We start from the raw sequence: 25,961 nt of genomic DNA on the forward strand, positions 1-25,961 counted from the left end.
GTCCCACTGAGCGTGTGCCGGCATCCACATGGTGTGTCTAGACTCGACCGCCGTGGCTTTCCACTGGAGTGACATGCTGTTCAAAGCCTATGTTTTCTTATCAGGATAAAGGGTAAACCTCAGTTTGTGGGTTTTAAACATTGTTTTTCTCAAGTATTTGGAAAAAAAAAAATGCTCTCTTCCATCCTTAGCCATCAGGAAATATGGCCGAGATTTTCAGGCAATCTCCGACGTGATTGGGAACAAGTCAGTGGTACAGGTGAAAAACTTTTTTGTAAATTACCGACGCCGCTTCAACATAGATGAAGTTTTACAAGAATGGGAGGCAGAACATGGAAAAGAAGAGACCAATGGACCCAGTAGCCAGAAACCTGTCAAGTCCCCAGATACAGCTATCAAGCTGCCTGAAGAGGAGGAAGAGGTGAGTGTGACACGCGCAGTCTCCCCACCACCACCCTGCCCACGAGACTCCAGCTGGTTTCTAAAGAGGAAACTTTTTCCTCTGGTGAAATCTCTTTAGGTTTCAGCTGCATTAGGCACTTCTACCTGTAACAACTATAATGTACGTGTGCTGGCGCTGGCAAGTTGTTGTCACTGTATACCTCTCCCATTCTAACTCAGAAGAAGGTTTTTAATTCTGTCCTGGTTCCCTCCAGCCATAAAATACTCCACATGACCAGTAGCTGCTTTTTTAATTCTTTAATTGTTGGTGGACTTTTATTTTATTTATTTATTTGCATATGGTGCTGAGGGTTGAACCCAGTGCTACACACATGCTAGGCAAGTGCTCTACCTCTGAGCTATAACTCCAGATCCAATCAGTAGCTTCTTCAACACAGTGAAAAGCTGTCATGGAACATATGTTGGAAATGCCCCGAGGAGTGTCTATATGGCTCAGTCACGTCTTGTGTGCTGTGAGCTGGACATGGGGCTTCTGACCCCACTGGGTGACTGCACTGACTGCAGGGGCCCCTGCAGGGTGTTTCTGCTTCCCTCTCCCACCCTTCAGTGCTGTTTGAAGCTGCTGGCTTAAATATTGATGGGGACAATTCTAGATCCAGCATCTGCCAGAACATCTAGGATGGTGGCTGAAGCCGAGCAATTTCTGGGATGGAGATTACTGATTCATCAGCCCTGTCTGCTAGGATGAGGGCAGAAGCTCTGCTGCAGAAGCCTCTGCTCCCACTGCTCCCTGCGTGATTCCTTGCGGTCTACTGCCTCACATGGCCATTCCACTGCAGTCCTCCCTCTGCTCCCAGGGAAGGTACACACAGGTCTAAGACTAGGTGATCTCCACCTGTGTGGGTTTTCTCATGGACATTACCACTTCAGGATTAATTTAGCATTCTGAAGAAAGTCACTTCCTCACCAGTGTCTTCCTCAAACCATGTGGGAATGATTTGAAGTCACCTGTTTTCTGCTGTGTGTGTTACAACTCTTTGAGAGTATATGGTGAGGACAGTGGTGTTACTAGTCTGAAGGGTCTGTGTGCCTTAGCTAGAAAGGGCTTCAAGGTGCTTCCCTCCATTAGAAAAGCACTGAAACATATTAATGGTATTAGATTCTCTAGAGCCTTTTACCAAAAAACCTTGCATCATGTGTAATCTGTAGTGTTGCCAATATGAGTGGTGCCTGAGTCACCTCGTGGCCTAGCCTGTGTCCCTGGAGCTTCATAGCATCTGGGCAAAATGAGGGTTTCTGCCTATTAGCAGTTTTTTGTTTTTTTTTTTAATTGCCCCTCTAGTAACAAACCAGCTTCCCTAAAGTCTTGGACCAGGTGGAAGCATTGAAAAGTAGGGGCAGTGGGGAGAAGAATGTTAGAATTTGTAAGACTCAAAACGTTCTTCCATGAGCCTTCCAACTGCATTCTCAGGGCTGCTAAAAGCAGAAATGGTCTCTCTCAGTATTTGGAGAGCTAGCGTGAGAGATCCAAGTCCTCTTCATCAGGCAGTCAGCTCTTCTGCATATGGCTTTCTCTCCTTTTTTTAGGCCTGGTTCATATACAGACTGACTTAGAGTTACCAGGTGTTGCTGGTCCAGGACGACGTCCTTCACAGCCTGCGCCTTGTGTAGGGCATGCTTCAGAATTTCCATGTAATGCCTTTCCTTCCCCTCCCCCTTTATTTATTCGTTTATTTATCTATTTATTGCAACACTGAGCATTGAACCCAGAGGCACTCTTCCATGGAACTATATCGATTTGCTCTTTTTACTTTTTAATTTGAGACAGGGACTTGCCAAGTTGCTCAGTCTGGCCTTGAACTTGTGATCCTTCTACCTCAGTCTCTTGAATTGCTGGAATCCACTGGGCCCAGCCATGTGGTATCTTTTCCCATCCTGGTTATAGTCCATCTGTAACTAGACCTCACACCAAGCCATAGACCTTAATTTCTCTTTGATGCTTGATCTGTATACTATTTACCTAGCCTTCTTCCAAAATAAAGCATGACAAAGGAGAATGGTATTATCTGATACGTCTTTAAGGTATGATTTTTCTATCACCTTCTCAAAAGTTCTCACCCCTTGGGCCATTTAAAGAATTACCCACACAGCTGTATTTCTCTAGTCCCTTTTCTTTTATACTTCTTAAAGCACCAACTGTACCCTGCCATCCCTGGATTTTTGTTTTCTATATGTTAGTTTGTAGAAGGACATTAGCCTGTAAGGGCCCACTGCTTCTCCACTTCCTAGGGCCAATGGGGACCTGTTAGAACATTGGCTGGCTGCTCACAGTGCTCAGAACCTGAGCTGTGGTAGTCTCACGCTCTCATTTACCTTATGGGACCAGCAGCTGAGGATGTCTGCTGGTATCCTGCTACCCTTCCACCTTCAGATTTTGTATGTTTTGCAGAATATGCAGGGAGTAGGATGTTGCAACTGCAGAAGTGCAAATAGCATGATGGTCTGTCAGTTGTAGATGTTTCCCCAGCTAAGAAAGGAAGGGTTTGTGCGTTTGAGATTTGGAGTTCCTTGAGGTGCCCAAGCTTGGGGTATAGGAGATAATGTTATGTCCAGCCTTGCATTAGAGAAGGGGCATGAGAGGATGCTGGAATGTCTCACTTAAAGTAATGGAATGGTGGGGTTCAGTGCTGTCACCCACAGCCTAGCCAGGGAACCTGCCTGGATCCTATCTGGCATCCCAGGTGGTCATCCACCTGCATAAGAGAGAAACAAATGATGTGCAGAGGAACAATGAATTTGACTGTATGATCAAACTGGACAGAAGCATCTAGACTGCAAGACCCCCCAGCCCTGCAGAAGCCGTTGTGCTGCGAGAAACAGAGGTCAGCAGGCGCGCTGGGCTGTGCCAGCTCCCTTGCACTTGCCCTGGCTGGGGCTGGTTTTTCAGTTTTCATTCTCAGCATGAGGAAGTTAGGAAGCTGAAACAATTTGGAGTTTTCATTACCAATGAGGGAAAAGCTCCTGATTTAACCAACAGCCGTTCCTGTAAATTGCTGTTTCACTTGAAGGACCAGCACTTTGAGATTTCGTATTCATAGCCCCATTGCTTCCCAGCAGTAAAATACCACATTCCCTTTGGAAATCAGTTTTGAAAGATGAAGAGATGCCTTTGTAGCTTTAACAAAGATCCTGCAGCCTTCAATTCCCACCCCTTAGTAGAAACCAGGGGTTGGTTGGTTGTAGTGCCAGGAACTACAGCCTTCCCCTCGCTGATGTGCATAGCTGTGGGTAGCTGTAATTGCCTGAGTGGTCCTGCTGGCCAAGCTCCGTGCTGACCTGCCCCTGTGAAGAGGGTATCACTGTGGTGCACATGATGCAGAGGGCAAGAGTGATGCTCACAAAGGAAGAACTCGTCCAGGGTGACATGCCCTTGCCTGCCCTTGGAGTCATGCCTGCTGGCCACACACTGTTTGCTGTAGGGGTGGTTGTGTGGGCTCTCTACCCGACTTGAGCACACCAGGGTTAGCAGTGTATGTCCTCGATCTGCTCCTTGATCCTTTCCCTCCCTTTTGTCCTCCTCAGGCTGCTTCTGTCCTCGACGTCAGATATGCATCTGCCTCATGAGAAATGCTGGTAACTCTGAACACTTGGTATGGACTCCATGTTACCCAGGATATCAGGTATTACGAGACATCACCTAGCCATCTGCATCACATCTCTGTGGACAAGCAGCTATTACCAAAAAAGGCATACACTTCCAGTCCTGTGCTACATCTGCCTTAATTCTTTGCTCGTTCCTCCCTGTTGGCGCCACTTCCAGAGAGCTCCATCACGTCTCTTCCCCTGCCTCAGTGCTGGGCAGCCCACAGCCTGCACACCTCCCTCAACTCTGGGACCCACTCCCAAGATGGAGTCCTTGAGCCCCACCGATGGCAGCTCTTCTCAGTCAGCAGCTTCAGAACAGGTAGTCTTGGAAGGCCCGACTCTGTTCCTGCATGGCCTGCAGTTTCTACTTGTGCATAATGTACTTTCCAGAGTTACTGACCCTGTTGGTCTTCTAGAAAGTTTCTCTTCCTCTCTTCTGAGGCAACCACCTAAATAGCATCAGGCTTCTTTAGAAATCACAATGTATCGGCAGACTGCAGCGCAGCCTCTATTGTGCCAAGCATCTGGATGCGCCTCGTGTTTCCTAAATGCAGGGTAGAGTTACAGTTTCCGAGTTTAGTGAACCTAAATCTCCCCCCTTTTTCCTTCCCGAGTGGTCAAGCTCACTCAGAGCACCTATCCTTGGACACTGTGGCTTAAAGGGAACGTGGACCTCAGTGCTTTCTGCCTTCAGCCCTCAGCGTTATAGTCCCAGGGTGGGTGCACCCACCTTTTCCTGACCCCCCACCACCACTGCCGCCACAACTCTGAGCGGCTCGGTCCATATCACTGTACCTGGTGCTCGTACACTTGGAACTGGTGCCTTCTCCTTTTGGCAACCATGTTATCGGTCCCTTTTCTGTTCAAGTGTCTTATTTAAAGTTTATTGCTTGCCAAAGATGACATCATTGAGATAGGAGACAGGGAGAGCTTCTGCAGATCCCGACAGAGTGCAGATTTTGAACGTCAGGTTAGTTCAATAAAGCATGTTAGAATAACTGGTGATGGTTTTATAGAAACTACATACGGTTTGTTCCTGTCCTCCTGGTGTGCCTGGCCTGTTGTGTGTCACTTCATGTGTCCTTTTGTGTCCTTTGTGTACTGATGTGATCACACAAACACCATCCCTTCTCTTTTAATAGCCGAGTACAGGGCAGAGAAGTGATCGATATATTGGTCTAATAAGACCAAGATGAAAAGTGGTATGTAATGCCTTTTGGTTGGACTGGGAACAAGTAACAGTTTTCTAGTAAATGTCATGTGACTTCCAGAATCACCTTGGTTCTCTACCAGACCGTGGCCTGCTGAGGCTTGGCCAGCCAGCCTGCATTCCAGCACCACGGCCAGCCAGCCATTCTGCACTAACACATGGAAGCAGCTTTTGTTGTGTTTGCATCCTTTGAATATTTTTTTCTGCTTTTAATACCAAAAAGAAAAAAAATACAGATGCTTTAAGGCATAAACAGAATTCTTAAGAATTTAAAATATGCAATTAAAATTTGATGTGTTTTGATTCCAAGCACCTTGCTTTTTTTTTTTTCCTTTCTTTTAAGTCAATTGATCATCTCTTTAGAAAGAGGTTTAGCTAGAAACCTAGTTTAGTTTGTATGTTCTTTTGGAGAAGTCTGAGGAAAGGTCATTCCAGAGGGGAGAACAGGGGCTTTCCTGGTCCTGTTCCCTGTCAGGTGTCTGTTGGGCACAGCCTGTTGTTGGGCCTGCCTTCTTGCCTGGAGACAGGCAGCTCTGACACCACCACTGAGTCCCTTTTGTAGACCTGCTGTGTGTTTGGAGGTGGCTAAAAGCAGGGGCCAGTCAGCCTGTGCTCTGCACGGCATCTGAGGGGACATGCTGAAGCTTTCTGCTCCCCCAGCAGGAGCAATAGGTGGTGGTTGCAGTGGCAATCTCCTTCTCCATGCTCAGGCTGTCTTCCTTGAGTCCCTCCTGGTAATGACTAGAAGGATAGTAGCCCTTAGGTGACGTGCAGATGGAATGGCAATGTCCCCTTACTTGGTTCCTGGCACTGAGTGGCCTTCATCCCTGGAGAGTCACATGCTGGTGCACTTGTGATCTCAGCAGGTAAATTTGGGCTCTTTCTCCAAGGAAAAGGACGCGCTGTTTTCATTTGACAGAGGAAGGGTACTCCTTGCCTGCCATCGCGGCAGTCTCAAGCAGAAGATAGCACTGTCTTTAACTTTTTTCATTATGCTGTCTTTGCAATTATGTAAATGCAAGAAATCACTTAGCTTTCAAAGCTGAGTGGTGTGGTGTTATTTATGTGAAGACTCTTAACATATCAAGAATTAGGTGCATTGGCAGGTTGGGTTTGGGATGTGATAACTGCTTCAGATGGAATGTCACTTACGTTTTGTGTTCTTAAAATTTATCAATGTGAATGTCATAATTATATATATTTTTGTGGAAAATTTCTCCTAAGTATAAGTTATTGTGCAAAATATAGTATCATGGACACAAATAATAGTTTAACTTTTAGTTTAGATATCCTAAAAGATATAAATTGTATTGCATATGCATTAAAAGTTTGTTTTATTTAATTTTATGTAGATGTGTAAAGTGTTAGTTAAGGATTTTTTTTTTTTCACTTATTCATTTAAACACCTTGTTACTTGAATAGCGTGTTGGCTGGTCAGCAGCAGTGATTCTGTAACATAGCCCTTTCAACCGAGAAGTTACCATGCCTCAGTTGTGCTGATGAGCTTAGTGGTGGTACAGTCCAGGTGGGTGCTGGTGTTGCAGGAGCCCCAGGTCAGTGTGGCACACCTGCTGGTTATCTTGGCCTGTGTGTTGAGACACTGCTTCCTTTCAATGGTTTTTGGTAGTTTTTAACCTTAAGACCCACTGATGGTCACAAGCCTCTAATCAAAAAACAAAAGTGAAAAAGTAGTCTAAAAGCTTGCGGGGGCAGTTCTTTTCTGTTTAGGTAAAATTTCCTCAAATATCATACACCACTCTTAAATGTGTTCATTGTCACTTTAAGTTTCAACTATTTTTGTCTTTCTGAATATCAGATATACTATTGGTATAACTGCACACCAAAAATAAGCCAGCAGTGCTTTACACTGGCTGGATCCCTGCTTTTACGTGAGAAAAGGAAAGATGGAGCCAAGTCCACCAGGGGCCTCTTTTTTTCCCCTCTCAAGCCTGTTTCTAAACCTAGTGACCCAGGAGTCAAGCTTTTAGTATCAAATGAACTTTGCCTCAGATTGACTCGAGGTAGCTCAGTCGTCAGAACCTATCGATCTTGTGCAATGCTCTTCCGCCACTCCTAGGATCTCCGCAGCTTTTCCTAATTATAGTGAAGCACAATTGCAGTAACAGTACAGTTCAGAACAAGGAAGGTCAGGACAGTCTATGCATGTTGTAAAATAATGAGTGTTTACAGCCACCTTCTCCTAAAACAAAAATTTATACTGGAGTGGATAGTATTCCATTATGTAGACTTACAACTTTGCTAAGTGCTTTTTAGATTGCTTAAAATTTTTTCAAGATTTTAAAAGATGTATAAGGTTAAGTGTGCAAATATAATGGAAATGCTGTATATCTTTTGAAGTGATAAAATCCACGTTGGAATTTTAAAGAAAATATGTTGTGATAATGCTGTTGTAAGTAATATTTTCATGTCTCTTTTTGCCTGTTTTCTATTTCAGCACATTCATTGTGGTGAATGTTCATAGCATTATAATTGCTTAGCCATTGGATGATAACATTTGTTAGTGGAAATTGGAAGATTTATTTGTGAAATTCTGCAGAATTCATTTTTCTATTTCCAATATTTGCTGAAGTTAAATAAAAATTTTCAAGCCATTGATGTAATAAAATATGAAACGAAGCAATTTTCTGGATCCCCATTTCCACCATCACATAAAGTGGGTATTCTTCCCTTTCAAGCAGGCCTTGGCATTTCTGAATGTTGATTTCCCCAGTATTAAACCCTGTGGGTACTCAGCCAGGGGTCACTTGCCTTTAACCTTGGCTCTACCTGAACTGTGTGATAATCTTTTGGCTGCACAGTGATCTAACAAGTGGTGTCAAGTGGAGTGCATGAGTTCATAAAACTTGCAGTAGTTGAGGCTTAAATGTAAACGTCGGGTGAGTTTTTCAGCTTGACCAGGCTTTGACCTGCCGCCTGGAAGCTGGGCTCCATGGGGTCCTTAGTCTGTATAGTGAGGAGGCCAGATTGCCTTCTTTGTTTCCTCGGGTCACTGGGCTCAGCCCCCTCTTGAGTGGCATGCAGAACGCTTCCGTTCCTGTGCTCTTCCCTCTTTGGGCTGGAGTGGTGGGTCTGGCTGGATGGCCAGTTGGTCAGCTTTCTGTCACCGCAGCATACACCTGAGTCCATCACCTACAGAGAGAAGAGGTTGCTTGGGCGGCCTCAGCCCATGGTGGATTGGCCCTGTTGCTTTGGACCTGTGGTAGCACATCACTGCAGGGAAGTGTAGCAGAGCAAAGCTGTCACCTCAGGGCTGTGGTGCAGAACATATAAACAAAACCAGGAAGAGGAGGGGTGGAGCCCCGTCTCCTCCACACTCATGGCCCCAGGGACCTGAAGACCTCCTGCTAGGCCCCAACCTCTTCATGTTTCTACCCCCTCCCAGTAGCGCCAGTCTGAGGACTGAGCCTTTTACATGGGCCTTTGGGCAACACTGAAGTTCCAGCTACAGTAGAACATTACAGAAGCCCAACCTTGAAATTTGGCTAACCTCCAGGAGACTTGGCAGTGGGGGGAGGGGTCCCTCTGGCCTGGTGTAGAAAGGGCAGCACAGCAGATCTGGGCCTTCTCAGAACAGAAGTCTGCTGGAGGAGACCCACCGTGTGCTCCAGGGGTAGCTGAGGTGCACTGCCAGGGCTGCGGGCCCTCGGGGAAGGAGGGCCTCGCCATCTCACCCAACAGGAGTTTGTCCTGGAGCTGATCCTGCATGCAAGGCGCCATGTACTTGGGTGAGCAGACGAGAAGGCCAGGGCTCTGAGAGCTCAGATTTGTGGAGGGAGCAAAGGCCAAGAGCAGAACCTGGGCTTTCCCAAGAGACCTGACCAAGGAAGAAGGACATGAAGAGGGAATCCCTGCCAGGGACAAGAGGTATGTGATTGGGCTCCCTGCTGCAGGGGCAGCCCTCTGGCAAGAGGACCCCAGGCATCTGCTGGGACAGGCACTGGGGGCCACGTGGGCTTGACCTTTGTTGTCTTAGTGTAACTTCAGGCAGTTGTTGATCCCAAGGTGGGACTAGGGTACGGGAGGCTTAAATGAGGAACAGCATGGCGACAGCATGGGTACCAAGATCAGAGCTGTGTGAAGCCCCCAGGCCCTGGCCCCTTTTCCGCCACTCTGAGCACAAAGGCAGCTCACTGTGTGCGGGTGTCCCCAGTGTCACCTCTTATACCTTGCTTCACACACCCGTGATTCTATTGCAGTGCTGCCGGCAGGACTTGCAGCACTCCCTGTCGTAGGGCACTGAGCTCCAGGAGCTCCTGGAGGTTCGAGGGAGCTCAGTCCTCAGGCAGCCTCAGGGCAGTGCAGCGACTCCTGACATGCTGCACACGGGCAGCTTCCGGGCAGCTCCTTAGGCTCCGCCTAGTGGCCCACAGGGTGAGGAGTCCAGCATACACCTGTAGCAGTTCTCCCTCCCTTCTCACTCTTTCTGGCCCCCCACTTCTCTTTCCTGGCATCACTTTCACAGTTGAACTATTCACCTGTAAACCTCATTGCAGGCTCTACATTCTGAGGACTCCTGGCCAAGATGGCACACAGGTGAGAATTTCTCTCTTCCTTACCAGGCCTGTCCTAGCCTTGCTGAGTTAGTTGAAGGGAGAGTTCAGAGAGCCCTCGCCCTCTGGTACTGAGAGGCAGTGACAGCACCATGGGAGTCAGAGCTGCCGGTTAATTCCTGGACATCCAGAGGAAGGGGCTCCCATGTTCTTACTACATCCAGTGAACACGTGTACTGAAGAGCCAGCCCAGGGGCCATGCTCTAGCCTCCAGGCACTATGCTTCCGGTGACCTCGATATGCAGGGTGCTGACATTGGGGCAGGGTGCAGAACCACACTTGCTGCCCTCTGCAGCTACTTCGTGCTGGGGGCTTCATTTGTACCAGGACCAGCTCAGGGGTGAGCCACGTTTGCTATTTGCTGTTGCGGGTTGGGACCAGTCCAAAGGGAAGCCCCCCAAGTGCACTTGCCCTCATCCTAACACAGATACAGGCCTTGAGCATCCCCCGGCCCTGAGCCATCTTGCCACCTTCCCTGGGATTCTCAGCACCTGTGCACTGAGCACACACGGGGGACCCGTCCACTCCCTGGGCCTCAGCTGCAACAGGACCACTCGACCTTTGCATTTGCAGAACGACAAGTTGAGGTGGAAAGCCCTTTCCCTGCCCACTCCTGGGCCTCTTCCTGGGTGTGTGGCACTGCTGTGCATCTGCAAAGCACCTTCCCCACTCCTTGCCAAGGGCACCATCACCAGGCCTCTCCCACTCAAGCCTCCCGCTGTGCCTGAAAAAGTGATATTAAATTCTTATTTTATAAATAACTAGCACTGTTCCTGGTACGAAGGCAAACAGAAGGAAGTTCCCCCATCTCGCCCTCTGAACTCCCAGTTCTCCCCTCAGCAGCCCTTGCAACCAAGTCCTCACACAGCTTCAAGAGGTGTGCCACGGATCAGTTGCAGGTGTGCTGTGCACGCAAACTGCAGTCTTTTTCTATGTAAATAACACACTTTTCACTCTTCTGTGCCTTGGTTGTTTTTTTTTTTTTCTTTCTTTCTTTTTTTTTTTGACGTGTGAATGACCTCGTCTTTCTGTTCTGCACATTCTCTTGTCTCATCATCTTCTTCGTGGGGCTGTAACGATTTGTTGGATCCATCATCAGGTGACGGGGAAAAAAGGTCCTTTGTGGTACTAACAGGAAGTCACTTGTCGTTTTCTTTTGTGCAAGTGCTCGTATAGAGTCCCATCTGGTGTGGCCACTCTGGGTTAGTGTGAGTTTACATTCCGGGTACCACTCTGGATTTCCACAGAGGCCGTGCCGGTTCTCTCCTTCCCCTGCTGGGAATGAGGCAGGCTGTTGCCCCCACACACCCTGCCTTACACTCCAGTCAATGAGCATTTTGACTCAGGTGTTGGATAAGCTTTTCAGCCCCGGGCGTGTGGGTTCCTTGAGGTCAAGACTGTCCTACAGCTGGGTCTGTGGTGCTGAGAATAGGAGGCACATAAATGCTTGTTAGAGGAATCAAGAAACTGGGTGCATCAAGGAGGAAAATAAGTACCTGCTAGCCCTTGGCCTTTGTGGCTAATGATGGACTCCCAGGGAGTGGGAGTCAGAGCTGCCAGTTAATTCCTGGACATCCAGAGGAAGTGGCCAAAGCTCAGAGTTTTCAAGGCCCTTTGCTTGTTTGTTGAGCTACCTGCTATTTAGGTATCTGTTGTTGCCGGAGTGCTGCGAGCATAGGTGTAAACAGAAGAGCGTGTGGTTGTGGATTTGAACAAGTGGGCTTCTGGATCTGGTTTTCAGTCCTCACATCAGTCCATCTCTACCCCCCCACACACACTGGAGAGGGGCTGGTAACACAGTGGGCAGGTGTTGAGAGTTGCCAGGATGACAGATTGCCTTCCCCAAGTCTCTTCCAGAAAGGACTTCTCAGAACTGGGTAGAAGTGGGAAGGGACTGTCCTGCCCTGGACAGTCCTGGGGAGGGCATCCTAGAGAAGGTGACAGCTGAGGGGGCAGGAACTACCCTAGGCCAGGGCTGCAACAGACCCTGTTTTAGTGGAATAAACCACCCACTTGCAGCCAGTTTTGTGTGATTCCTTGCAAAGCACCTTCCCCACTCCCTGCAGAGGGCACCATCACCAGGCCTGGCAGGTGCCCAGTAAATGTTTGTTGCTTCCAGAAAGACTTTGAGAGGCCAGGTCCCCTGTTGGGGTTCTTCACAAGCCTGAAGTCTGTGATGCTGCAAAGGCTTCATCCCTGTTGGCCAGGTTGGGGAAAGAGGCTTTGGCTCAGGATCAGTGGCATGGTGCAGGCTGAGCCATCCCATGGGCATCTCCAGCTTTGATCTGCCTTGGGAATCCCCTTGCCCCAGGCCTGGGTAGACACATGCATTTCTCTTCCCCAGGAGTACCTGGTGTCAGCACCTTGATCTTTGTTTGCCAAAATTCAACCCCAAGGACATGGGAGGGGGGCCTCTTGATCCTACAAAGACCACTGAGCTATATCCCTAGCCTATTTTTTTTTTTTTTTTTTTTTTGAACAGTGTTTCACCGAGTTGCCAATGCTGGCCTTGAACCTGAAATCCTCCTGCCTTAGCCTCTGGTGTGATGGGATTACAGGTGTACATCATAACACTTGGCTAAGACTTTCTGTGTAACAGTTGTATTAACTGGCTGCTCGTGGCATTTATATGAATAAATTTAGCAACAAGTATATCTTCTACCATAGATCAGCTTGTGTAGCAAATTGTTTTTTAGTAATAATTGCTTAATTTATTAAAGATTATCCTTGCCCCCTAAAGACCAAGCATGTGTCCTTCCGTTTAATCCTTATAGGAACTGACTTAGTTGGCTTTACAACAGTGAATACCTGGTACAACCTACTTACAAATAAAGAGACTTTTTTTATCTCACAGTTTTGGAGGCTGAGAAGTGCAAGTAGCAGGTTCTGGCAGGGGTCCCTGGGCGGTGCTATATCATGGCAGGTGGGAGTCTGCAGGGGAGAGAATATCATCAGAATCTGGTCTGAGAGGGCTGAGCAACCAGCACACATCCTTAGACCTGTGTGCACAGCCATCAGTGGACCACACGAGTGACCCAGGCAAGCCCAGCTCAGAGGCTGGCCCGCAGGATTTCCTCTGCAGAGAGGCTGCAGCCACTGCCTGTTGGTGTAGAGTGTCACATGGTAACACATACAGGGTTGGAGAGGACTTGGGCCCAAGCACTTGTGGTAAGGCTCACAAAGCTGCAGGATAGGACAGAACACATGGGCTTGAGCCTGGGGTGCTCTTGCCTCTGGGACTGAGGTGCCCTCCTCAGGCCTCGGGTGTGGTGCGGCTCTTTCCATCACTCCCACTGCACAGAGGTGCCACTCCCACAAACTGTATCTACAGCGTGACAAGCCAGGCCCAGGCCCCTGACATGCTTTCTCTCTCTCTCTCTCTTTTTTTTTTTTTTTAGAGAATTCTTTAATATTCATTTATTCATTTTCTAGTTTTTTGGCAGACACAGTATCTTTGTATGTGGTGCTGAGAATCGAACCTGGGTCGCACGCATGCCAGGCGAGTACGCTACCGCTTGAGCTACATCCCCAGCCCCCTAACATGCTTTCTCTATCCTGGCTTCTCATTCCCACCCCTCGTTTTGCCTGCCTTCCTACTCCAGCCTACGTTGTTCAGGAGCATTTTATAACCATTTGAATTCAAATCCTGTGTATCTCAAATTGGAGGCTTGGATTCCGTTCCTGGATCACTGGATATCAGCCACGAGCCTTCAGTCCCTTTGTGTGGGGTGCATTTCTGTGCTGATCCCTGGTGAGGAGGTGGTTACCAGGTTGCCTCCCTGACTAAATCCCAGGTACACTTGCTGCTGACCCACAGCAGCTCAGCTGCTGTCAGGGTGCAGGTCAGAAAGGGCTGGGGATGGTTCCCCAGCTTTCTGGGACTAGCCACTGAATCAGGGCCCCTACAGTGTCAGCAGTCAGCATGCTCTGCACAGCCCCAGGTGGCGGGTGGCATGGGCCCCCTATCCAGTGTGAGCTCAGGGGTGTTATCCAAGCCGCTCAGCCCCTCAGTGAAAGGAGACAGCAGCTTGGGCTGGGCTGGTTGCCGCCAGCATTTCTAGAGCCCCTGCAGAGTGGCGTGGCACCAGAGAGCCAGGAGCAAGAAAAGGACCTTGGATTCCAGCTGGGAGGCAAGGGGACCCCTCTGGCAAGACAGGTGATTCTAAAGGACCGGGGTGCCAGGGTGCCTGGGAGATGATCCAGGCCTTCCCCTTCAGCCCAAGAGATTCCTTCCTGTGTGGGAGCCAGGCCTAGCCTACAGGTTCGTGATCCATCGCAAGCCAAGTTTTGGCACTTAGTAGGTGTAGCTAGTAAATGGAGCCCAGACTTTCTCAGGGGGAAGCTTTGCCTTGGACATCAGGCAAGTATGGAGGCCCCAGGCTGGGACAGCAGGTTGGAATGCAGACCTGGCCTTCTCTACATGCCCACTGGTTTCTAGCAACTGCCTGTGGGCTCCACCAAGATTCCTACGCATGAAGTTTGACACCTTACCTCACGTCAGCTATCCCACGTACATCACGCCCCATGAACCTCGCCTCCACAGCATGCATGCACCTCCATCCATGGAGATGGTGTACGTGATGGTGTACGTTTGTTTGTTTGTTTGTTTTGCTTTAAAATATTTTATTGAAATTTTTCCAATAAAATCATGTGCTTGTAAATGAGACAAAACATAAGCAAATACTCTCTACTTAATGGTAGGGTCCCCAAAATTCTAGCCAGTTATTTGTGCTTCGTAGCTGCTCAGTTTAATACAGGAAAGATGTTATATTCATAGAAACCGTCCAACATCAGAGCATCCTTTGTGTCAACAAAATCCATAGTAACCAGGGAGAAAGGGTTGCTCTCCACTTGTCATGACAGCCTGAGGATGCAACAGCAGGAACCTAAGCATCCCAACAGCGTCCCATGGGGTAGATTCCAAAACCTTAAGTTTTCAGTCTTCAGGTTAGCATAGAGTCAGCAAAGGGGCACTGCCTTTAGCTGGGCTTGCAGAACTCTCATGCTTTATTTAAGGATTACACACCAATGGACGTCTTAAAACCCCATCGCTGCGCTGAGGACCCGCCTGCAAGGATCAGAAGCCTGCAGGCGGGTTGCTACACCAAAGGTGTGCCCTGCCTTCCTGACACTGAACTGCAGGCTCCCCAGAAGACGCTACGCGGACCAAACAGACTCATACTACTACCAACCCGTCCACATCACAAAGAGCCTCTGCAGGTTTTGCATGAACGTGTGGCAGCCAGGCTGACTGATGGATTACAGGGGGCATTTAGCCTTGAACACCCTCCGTGCTGCCCTAGAGAAATGGATGGGAGGCTCTCAGCACCCATCCTGGAGCTGAGAGGAGAGAAGCCATACAACCCTAAGACTTCTTACCCTACAAGGGAACAAGCAATGGATCAGCTGCACCCATAGGAAAGACATCCCATCCACAGAAACCAGGCTCAGCCTTCCTAGCTCCTGGGGTCCGATGAGGGTGGGTGCATCCAGGGTGCAATGGCTGCCGATGGAAAGATTTAGAATACCTCAGAATCTCTCACCAGGCTCTTCTGGCGGAGGTCTCTCACTTCCAAAGCCAGTCAGTAAAAGGTCAGAGAGATGACAGCTTCCAGTGTCAAGGCTGCAACCCAAGACTACAACAGCCAGGTGCGATGGTGCACAGCCACCATCCCAGTCAAGGGAAGGATCACAAGTCTGAGACCAGCCTCAGCAACTTTGTGAGACCCTAAGCAACTTAGCGATACCATGTCTCTAAATAAATAAACAAGCTGGGGATGTAGCTCAGTGGTAAGATTCTTGTGCTAAATCTCCAGCACTCAGAAAAAAAAAAAAAAAAAAAAAGACCTTCAACAAACACAAGAAAAGCTGTGAACCCCATTAAAGAAACAGTTTTCCAGAAATTGACCCTAAAGAAATGCAGATCTATACAGTGCTTGACAAAGTAATCAAAATAATTATTTTCAGGATGCTCAGTGAGCAATAAGAGAACTCAGAACTCAAAGGAAAATAATATATGAACAAAAGAAATTTATTAAGGAAATATCATTTTAAAAGAACCAAACAGTTTCTGGGACTGAAGATGACTTGAAAGTGTCCAGTCAAAGGAGAAAAAAGGAAAAATGACGAGTGAAGTCTTGCAGGATTTAAGGGATACCATCAAGCAGATCAATGTGCGTGTTATGGTAGTGTCACAAGGAAAGAGAAAGAGAAAGGGACAGTAATCTTATTTTAAAAAAATAATTGGTAAGGGGGCTGGGGCTGGGGCTCAGTGGTAGAGTGCTCACCTAGCACATGTGAGGCCCCCGGGTTTGATCCTTAGCACCACATAAAAATAAAGGTATTGTGTCCAACTACAACTAAAACATAAATATTAAACAAAATAATTGGTGAAAACCCCCAATTTTTTATACCTTTATTTTTATGTGGTGCTAAGAATCAAACCCTGTGTCTCACATGTGCTAGGAAAGTGCTCTACCACTAAGCCACAACCCCAGCCCAAAACCCCTAATCTTGAGAAGGATATGGATCTCAATATAAGGGCTGGGGCTGTAGCCCAATGGTAGAGAGCTTGCCTAGCACATGTGAGGCACGGGATTCAATCCTTAGCACCAAATAAATAGAATAAAGGTAATATAAGAAAATAAATAAATACATTGTAAATTAAAAGTTTTAAAAGATATAAATAAAAGGGGCCTGAAATATGGCTCAGTAGTAAATTACCTCTGGGTTCAATCCCCAGTCCCAAAAACTAAAAAAAAATAAAAAGTCAAAGAATTTCAAAAGCAGCAAGAAAAAAGCAGCTCATTGCACACAAGGGAACCTACTTAAATCTGTCCGTGGGTGTCTCAGTAAAAACACTGCATCCCAGGAGAAACTGTGGTGATGTATCAAAGTGCCAAGAAACAATGACCAAAACTGCCAACCAGGAGTACCGTGCTCAGCAAAGCCTGTCCTCAGATGGGACAGAAAGAGAGAGACTTTCTCAGACAATGTTGAGGGAGTTCACTGCCATTAACCCACCTTTCTGTCTTGCAAGAAATGCAAATGGGAGTTCATCAAGTCGAAACAGAAGGATGCTAATTAGTAACAGGCAAATAAGAAAGCATAAAATTAACTGGTAAAGGTAAGTGTATTCTCAAATTTATGCCACTCTAATTCTGATATTGTGGTACATAAATTACTTTAACTCTAGAAGTTAAAAGCAACTATAACTTTAATAACACGTAAATGGATATATAATAAAAAAGATGTAAATTGGGGCATCATTAACATTAAATGTACAAGGAGAAATAAAATTAAGAATCTGTATGCATTTGAAGTTAACTTGTTATCAGCAAAAATACCATGGGACCATAAGGAAAAATTTCTAGTAGATACACAAAACAAAGAGAAAAAAAATTCAAAGCATGTCACTAAAGAAAAACAGTATCATTGGGCTGGGGGGTGTGGCTCAAGCGGTATCGTGCTCGCCTGGCATGCATGCGGCCCGGGTTCAATCCTCAACCACATACAAAGATGTTGTGTCCGCCGAAAACTAAAAAAAAAAAAAAAAAGTATTAAAAAAAATTCTCTCTTTAAAAAAAAAAAAAACAGTATCAAATTATAAATGAATAGACTGGGGTTGTGGCTCAGTGGTAGAGCACTTGCCTAGCAGGTGTGAGGCCCTGGTTTCAATCCTCAGTACCACATAAAAATAAGTAAGGGCTGGGTTGTGGCTCAGTGGCAGACTGCTTGCCTTGCACATATGAGGCACTGGGTTCGATCTCGGCACCTCATAAAAATAAATAAATAAATGTATTAAAATAAGTAAAACAAAGCTATTGTGTCTATCTACAACTAATTTAAAAAAAAAAAAACTCACAAATGAAGTCAGAATGAGAGGAAGAAAGAAATAAAGAACACTAAACAATCAAAAAGTAACAGTAAGTCCTGGATCTCAGTAGTTACATTAAATGGAAATGGATTAAATTCTTCAATCAAAATGCAGGAGTGAGCTGGGCACAGTGGTGCATGCCTGTAATCCCAGTGATTTGGGAGGCTGAGGCAAGAGGATCAAGAGTTCAAAGCCAGCCTCAGCAACAGCGTGGTGCTAAGCAACTCGGTGAGACCCTGAGTTCAATCCCTGGTCTCCCCCCCCCCCCAAAAAAAAAATCGAATAGAGTGGTTGAGTAGATTTTTTTTTTAAGATGTAATAATATGCCCTCTATAAGAGATTCACTTTAGGTTTAAGGGCACACACAACCTGAAAGTGAAGGAATCACAAAAGATACTCCATGCTGATGGTTACCAAAGTAGAACAGGAGTAGTTCTGTTTAGGTCAGATAAAATACCCTTCAATTCATGAACTCTCTTTAGGAGAGACAAGGAAGATTGTTACACAATGACAGAGGAGTTCTTCGTGGAGATATAATCATTGTAAATGTGTGTGCGCTAAGTACTGAAGCATCTAGATATGCTAGGCAAATGCAGACAGTAGGCAATATTAGGAGACTTAAATCACTTGCTTTCAAGAGGCATATAAATAAATAAAAGACCCATTTATAACTAAAAGAATTTACATATTTTAAAAAATAAAATAATAGTACCAACACACCAGCTCACGCGTGCTTGGTGCTTGTGTGTGCACATACACACATACATCTGGATGGTCTATGCGCGCTCTTTTATTTTGTAGTTGTAGATGGACACAAAACCTTTATTTTATTTTTATGTGGTGCTGAGAATCGAACCCAGGGCCTCAAACGTACAAGGCAAGTGCTCTGCTACTGAGCTAAACTCCAGCCCCAGCTATTATTATTTTAAGAGAGCTTAACTCTTAGGTCAACTAGCACGAAGGAGAAATAAATAAGTTTTCTTATTTATTTTGCTCTCACTATGCCTTTTTGGCTGGTTTTCCTGTTTTTATGTAGATCTGAGCTGCTATCCAATATAATTTTCTTTCTCTCTAAATGTCAGAAGGAACTTACGTTTCTTGCAAGGGAGGTCTGCCACAATGGATTCCCTCAGACAATGTTTGTCTGATGCAGTCTTTATTTCTTTTTCTTCTTTGAAGGATAATTTCACAGATTACAGGATTTCGCTCTCAACACTTAAGATATTTCATTCCTCTCTCTTCATGGTTTCTGGGGATAAGTCAAAGATGATTCTTATCCTAGATTTTCTGGGTGAAAAGTGTTCTTTCCCTCCAGCTTCTCCCAGATTTTTCCTTATCTTTCATTATCTGTAGTCTTAAATGCTGTGCCTAGTTGTAGGCATTGTTTTTTGTTGTTTCTCTTGACATGGATCCTGCTTGGTGTTCTTGGAGTTTCCTGGATCTCAGGTTTGGTGTCTGACATTCATTTGACAAAATTTTCAGTGGATACTGTTTTGAATATTCTATTTCTTTCTTTCTTCTCTGAGGATTCTAATTTTGTATGATCTGTACCTCTTACTTAGGTTGCCCCACAGTTTCGGGGTGTTTTGTTCTGTACTTTCAGTTTTTTCTGTTTCTAGTGTTGTAGGTTTCTGTTGAGTTGTTCCTGAGCCCAGAGACCCTCTCCTCAACTACATCCAGTTACTAATAAGCCCATCCGGAACATTCTTCATTTCTCCTGCAGTGCTTTTTACCTCGAGTACTTTGGGGTTCTTGGTAAGGATCTCAGTCTCTGTGCTTGTACTGCCCACCTTCCTTGGCATGCCGTCCCCCTCACCCATCAGTGGACTCAGCCTATCACAGTGGTCTGAATTTCTTTTTTGATCATTCCAGTGCTTCAGCCACATTGAAGCTGGCTTTTAAGCTTTCTCTGAGTTTTTAAGCTGTCTTTTGCATCTTGGTATGTATGCCTTGCAGTTTTTTCCTGTTAGTGGTAAAAGAAACTGCTGCATGTAGGCCCTCAGTACTCTGGTAGTGATGGGGGTGGCACTAGCAAGAGTGAGTGAGTTTTGACAAATGTATACAGTGTATACAGTGTATACATTTGTATACATGAATTAATACACAAGGAAGTCTTCCTGATTTGAAACAGACAAGATTTCTAATTCATTTGTATACATGAATTAATACACATGTATACAAATGAATACACATGTATACAAACATCAATCGAGATGTTTTAACGTTCCACCATCCTCCAAAGCTTCCCAACCACTCCCCAGCCCCAGCCCAGCCCTGATCTGCCTTTTGTCACTGTAGATTGTGTCTACTCTAGAATCCCACATACGGAGAGTTGTACAGCATGTCGTGTTTTGTCTAGGTCCTTCTGCTCAACATACTGGTTTTAAGATTCATCCTTGTTGCTGTGCATATCAGCAATTTGTTTCTTTTTGTCCCTGTGTTGTATATCATTGTATCAACATAACATAATTTGCTTATCTACCACCTGATAATGGAAATTTGGGTTATTTCCAATTGTTGGCTTTTATGAATAATGTATTATGAAATTCTCATAGACAAATCTTTGTGGATGAATGTTTTCATTGCTTTTAGCTAAATTACCTGCAAGTAGAACTACTTGGTCAACATATATTTAGCTTTCTAAAAAATGCCCAACTGTTCTCCAAAGAATTTGTGATATTTGACATTCCCATCAGCAGTGTGAGAGTCCAGCTCATCTATATTTTCACTGACTCTGGTATTACCAATCTTTTTAATTCTAGACATTTATAATTATAAACTGAGTCTCAAATGCATATGGAAATGTAAAGCTCTAAAATAGTCAAAACATATTTAAGGTGAAGGAAGACAAAGTGGGGGATTCAAAGTGATGAGTTACTATAAAGTGGTAGGCCAAGCGTGGTGGTGCGTATCTGTAATCCCAGTGGTTTGGGAAGTTGAGGCAGGAGGATTGCAAGTTCAAGGCCAGCCTCAGATGTTTAGTGAGGCCCTAAGCAATGTAGCAAGACCCTGTCTCAAAATAAAAAATAAAAAGGGCTGGGAATGCGGCTCAGTGGTTTAGCACCACTTGGTTCAATCCCTGGCCCAAGAAAGAGAGAAAGAAAACTTAACCAGTGTGATATTGGCATAATTAGACTTTGAATCACTCTCTAAGAACAGAGATCTTAGAAGTTGATTCACACACAGTGGTCAGCAGGCTTCTGGCCAAAGGTAGTCTAGCCCAGTCTTTCAAGAAAAGGTGCCGCAGCCGTCCACACAGAGGAAATGAGAACCTGACCCTGGCCTTACACCATGGGCAAAAATCAACTCACAGTGGATCAAAGCCCAAAAGGAAGAACCAACATTAGAAAACTTCTAGGAAATGCACAGGAAGGAAGTCTTCCTGATTTGAAACAGACAAGATTTCTAATAATACAAAAACACTTACCATGAAAGATAAGATCGCCTAGACTGAATTTAGTTGAGTCTCTAGATCTAAGCAGGGTTTACCAGGAGGGATGGAGCATTAGCTCCCAGGATACCTCAGGGAAACAATCAGCCCAGCTGGGAAGGCTGCAGTGCCACAGGGCAGAGCATTTGGTTTCTGCTAGTTAATGCCTTGAAAAGGAGGGAGCAGGGCTTCCAGAGACATGAGGACCTCACCCCCCAATCCAGGTGCAGAACTCGTTCCCATCCGAATTACAACACTCACCAGAGTGAAGGGCTTTAGGCCCTAACAGTACATTCTGAACACAGACTGGGAAATAAACCACTCTCAGAAGTTAGTTGTTTTATTGCAATATGGGCAAGATGGTATTTTTTTTTTTTAATTCCTGATGGGTCAGCAATACAAACTCAAGTGCATGTGGGGGAGACAGCGGTGCTGGGATTTGTTCTGAAATACTCCATGGAGCAGAGCAGGCAAGTATAGAAGAGTAGCTGGTGTTAGCTAAGACCTGGATCCAGAGACATTGCTTTCTTTGAAATTGAGATGAAACTGGCAAAAGAGAAAAGCAACCACTTTATGTGAACAGTTCACGACCTTTACTACCTTCACGGCGGTGTTCAGCCATTAAGAACTTACCTTTTCCTCCCCTTCCCCACTGCCCCCAGCCGCACCCCATCCCTGACAATTCCCAGTCTGCTTTCTGCTTCTATGGAAAATTACTGCTTTTTTGAAGCTGGTCCTCCTTTTGTGTATGTTTGAATTGTCATTGGGAGGGCCCTGTCTCTGGCTTTGCTCCTCCTGACCATTTCCTGGAGAACTGAGGTTGTTTTGCTGCCACCAAGGGAATTTCACCTCTGACTGGCTTAAGCAGAGGGCTATGACAGGCCAGGAGCAGGAAGGCCAGAGAGATCCACCCCTGGGGCAGCACAACTAGGCTTCTGGAGGCTTCCAAAGCCATCTGTGGGACTCCTTCTTCTAGCAGGTGGCTTTGCTGCCCCCCAAATCTGCCCAGTTGGTTTACTTTCTGTAGTCCTAAGGGTTGAACCCAGGCCCTTGCACATGCCAGGCATGCACTCTATCGTTGAGCCACGTCCCCGGCCCTTTTTATTTTATTTTATCTATCTATCTATCCATCTATCTATCCATCCATCCATCCATCCATCCATCCATCCATCCATCCATCCACACTGGGTATTTAACCCAGGGGCACTCTACCACCGAATTACAACCCCAAACCCCTTATTTATGGGTTTATTTTAAATTTTGAGCCAAGTCTGGCCATACTGGCTTGAATTTGCGATACTGCCTCAGCCTCCTGAGTTGCTGGGATTACAGGTGTGAGTCACAGTTATTTTAAAGTCTTTGGTATCTCCAATATCTAAGTCTTCTCTGGACCTGCTTCTATTGATTGTTTTATCCCTAGATTCTTCCTCTCCTTTTCTGCTTCTTTGCATGTCTAGCCATTTTGTTGTTTATTAGACATTGTTAATGACATGTTACAGAAATTCTGGACTGTATTATCTGTATTTAGTGTTACAGTTTCTTTTTTTAGGCACATACATTTCCTGCCAATCATTTGGGTATGTTGGACTCAGTTTTGGTAGAGTGAACCTACTTCAGTTTTGCCATATTCTTTTTTAAAATTTATTTTTTATTTTTTAGTTGATGAACACAGTTCCTTTATTTTATTTATTTTCTTGTGTGGTCTGAGGATTGAACCCAGTGCCTTACACATGTTAGGCCAGGGCTCTACCACTGAGCCACAACCCCAGCCCCTATTGCTTATTTTTTATAGTAGTTTATGATGGAGGCTAAATCCAATGCCATGTCTCTTTCTTTATGTTTTTATTAGGGCATTATAGTTAAACATAATAAAGGGGTTCATTTGGGGGTGTGTGTGTGTGTGTGTGTGTGTGTGTGTGTTGTGTGGTACTGGGGATGGAACTCAGGGCCTCACACATGCTAAACAAGCACTCAGCTGCTGAGCTACAACCCAGCCCCAGGGGGGTCATTCTGACATATTCATTCATGCATATAATTTGCTCCATGGCAATCCCCAGTATTTCCCCTTTTCCTCCCCCTCTTTCTCTCCCTCACCCCCTTCCTCTACTCTATTGGTCTTCCTCCTTTTATTAATTTATTGTTTTTTAACTGATGAATTATAGGCAGACACAGAGCAGAATCGTTGACATATTCTCACCTGCATGTGGTTCGGTTGATTTCGTCCTGCAGTTCCTCCCCTCCCCTGTCTCCCTTCCTCCCCTTGGTTCCCTTCCTCTACTGTTCTCCCTGCTATTTTCATGGGATTCCCTTTCTTTTTGAAATTATTTTTTTCTATCTAGCTTCTGCATAAGAGAGAGAATATTTAACCCTTGAGTTTCTGAGTCTGGGTTATTTCACTTAACATGGATTTGTCCAGCTCCATCTATTAATCACCAGCATATAATGCAATTTATTTTTTCTTTTTAGCTGAGTAAAACTCCATTGGATATATATGCCACATGTTCTTTACTCATCTGTGTGTTGATAGGCACCTGGGCGAGTTCATAACTATTATGGCTATTATGAATCGTGCTGCTATAAACGTTGGTGTGCATGTGCACTATACTGTGCTGATTTTAGTTCTTTGGGATAAATACCAAGGACTGGGATATATGGGTCATATGATGGTTCAATTCCTAGTCTTTTGAGGAATCTCCACCTTGCTTTTCAGAGTGGTAGTACTAATTCGTAGTTCCATCAATAATTTTTTCCTCACATCCTCACCAGTATTTATTATTATTTGTATTTTGATGATATCTTATTGTAGTTTTGGAGTGAGATGATATCGTACTGTAGTTTTGATTTGCATTCCTCTGATTCCTAAATATGAACATATTCTCATATGTTTGTTATATTTTTTCTTTTGAGAAATATCTATTCATTTCATTTACCTGTTTATTGATTGAGTTCCTTGGTTTTTGATGTTACTTTTTTTAGGATTGCAAGTTCAATTCCAGCCTCAGCGACTTAGCAAGGCATTAAGCAACTTAATGCGACCCTATCTCAAAAGAAAAAAAAGAGAAGCCAGGGATATGGCTCAGTGATTAAGTGCCTCTGGTTCAAGCCCCAGTACTGAGGAAAAAAAAAAAATATATATATATAAAACAGTCTGCTTTCAAAGCACATGAAGAAAATCAAGTTGGCTTTATCCCAGGGTGAAAGATTGGTTCAACATACACAAATCAATAAATGTAATTCACCACATAAATAGAATTAAGACCAAAGCCCACATGATCATCTCAGTAGATGCAGGAAAAGTCTCCAACAAAATCCAACACCATTCATAATAATTAAAAAAAAAAAAAAACAGTGAAGAAAACTAGGGATAGAAGTAACCTACCTCCAAATTGTAAAGGCTATATATGAAAAACTCAAAGCCAACATCATACTGAATGGAGAAAAGCTGAAAGCATTTCCTCTAAAAACAGGAATAAGAAAGCTTTTCTACTCTCACCACCCCTATTCAACATGATCCTTGAAACTAGCCAGAACCCTCAGGTCGGAGAAGAAAATCCAAGGGATACAATAGGAAAGGAAGAATTCAGATTATCTCTGTTTGCTAATAATATAATTCTATATCTAGAAGACCCAAAAAACTCCAGCAGAATACTTCTAGAGCTGTACTCTTCAGCATACTACTGTACTGTTGAGCACAGTGGTAGGATCGACATACAAATATCAATAGTTTCCTCTACTCCAACAATGAATCTGCTGAGAAAGAAATCAGAAAAACTCTTCTGTTCACAATAACCTAAAAAAACAAAACAAAAAAAAAAAAACGGGAATAAACCAAGAAGGTGAAAGACCTCTACAATGAAAACTATGGAATATTAAAGAACAAGATTGAATAAGACTCAGAAGACGCAAAGATCTCCCACCTTCATGGATAGATGATAATCAAAATGGCCATATTGCCAAAACAATCTACAGGGCTGGGGTTGATTTTATTTATTATTTTGAGACAGGATATCACTAAATTGCTCAGACTGGCCTCAAACTTACCTTCCTCCTGCTTCAGCCTTCCACATTGCTGGGATTACAGGCGTGTACCACTGCACGTGACCTTTCCTAGAGAAGTGAGGAGGGTGCTTTTCCCACCTCCTGGCCAGGCTCGGCTGAGACCCTGCCTAATGTAGTCAGCCGTAAAGGAATAACAGCCCATGACCAGTTTGAATGATCCACCCCTCTGACCCTGTCTTGCCACCTTCCCTCTCCCCCACTCCACTCCTGCCTCCTGCCTCCTCTCCGTTCCTGACATACCTGGACACAGCCACCACCCGAGGACATTCTGCCCCTGGTAGTCACTCCCTGACATGCTGTATGATTGTTTAAAAGGGCTGGGGATGCGGCTCAATGGTTAAGCGCCCCTGGGTTCAATCCCCAGTACCTGTCACTCCCACCAGAAAAAAGAAGTATCATCATCCCCACGGCCTGGTGCACCAGGGTCCAGCCTGAGTGGACTGTGCACAGCCTCACTCCTCCTGCCCAGGCTGAGAGAAGGGAGAGGTGAGGAGGGGAAGGTGCCTGCTTGTGTCAGGGGCTGGATGGGACATGGCAGGACAGCCATGGGGAGATAGCGTGGGTCGCAAGAGGCCTGGGGCCCGAGCAGCTGGCCAAAGAGCTGCATCTGCGGCCTGCTGGAAGGGGTCCGCCTGCTGCCGTTCCTCCACCCAGCCCAGGGTGCTGCCTCTCCTGTCACCAGACCCGGGCTTCGGGCCTGAGAGAGAAGAGTTGTCCACACCAATCCAGTGGCTTAGAGCAAGTGGATCACCGAGGCACACAGGCCAG

General features: G+C 45.4%; 1 protein-coding gene across 2 annotated transcripts in view; it reads left to right on the plus strand.

Annotated features, from left to right (window-relative positions):
• Window positions 1-7,894, plus strand: part of Rcor1 (REST corepressor 1) — a 132,644-nt gene extending 124,750 nt beyond the window's left edge. For both annotated transcript variants that reach the window (XM_058582219.1, XM_046453146.2), the window contains 2 exons: window positions 192-421; window positions 3,985-7,894. In XM_058582219.1, coding sequence (XP_058438202.1) covers window positions 192-421; window positions 3,985-4,026 — 272 coding nt within the window. In that variant the 3' untranslated portion in view covers window positions 4,027-7,894. The remainder of the gene's footprint in view (window positions 1-191; window positions 422-3,984) is intronic.
• The last annotated feature ends 18,067 nt before the right edge of the window (window positions 7,895-25,961 follow it).

This window comes from Marmota monax, unplaced genomic scaffold (genome assembly GCF_021218885.2).
Source record: "Marmota monax isolate L192 unplaced genomic scaffold, Marmota_monax_Labrador192_F-V1.1 WCK01_AAM20220418_F8-fsc00190, whole genome shotgun sequence".
Classification (NCBI taxonomy): domain Eukaryota; kingdom Metazoa; phylum Chordata; class Mammalia; order Rodentia; family Sciuridae; genus Marmota; species Marmota monax.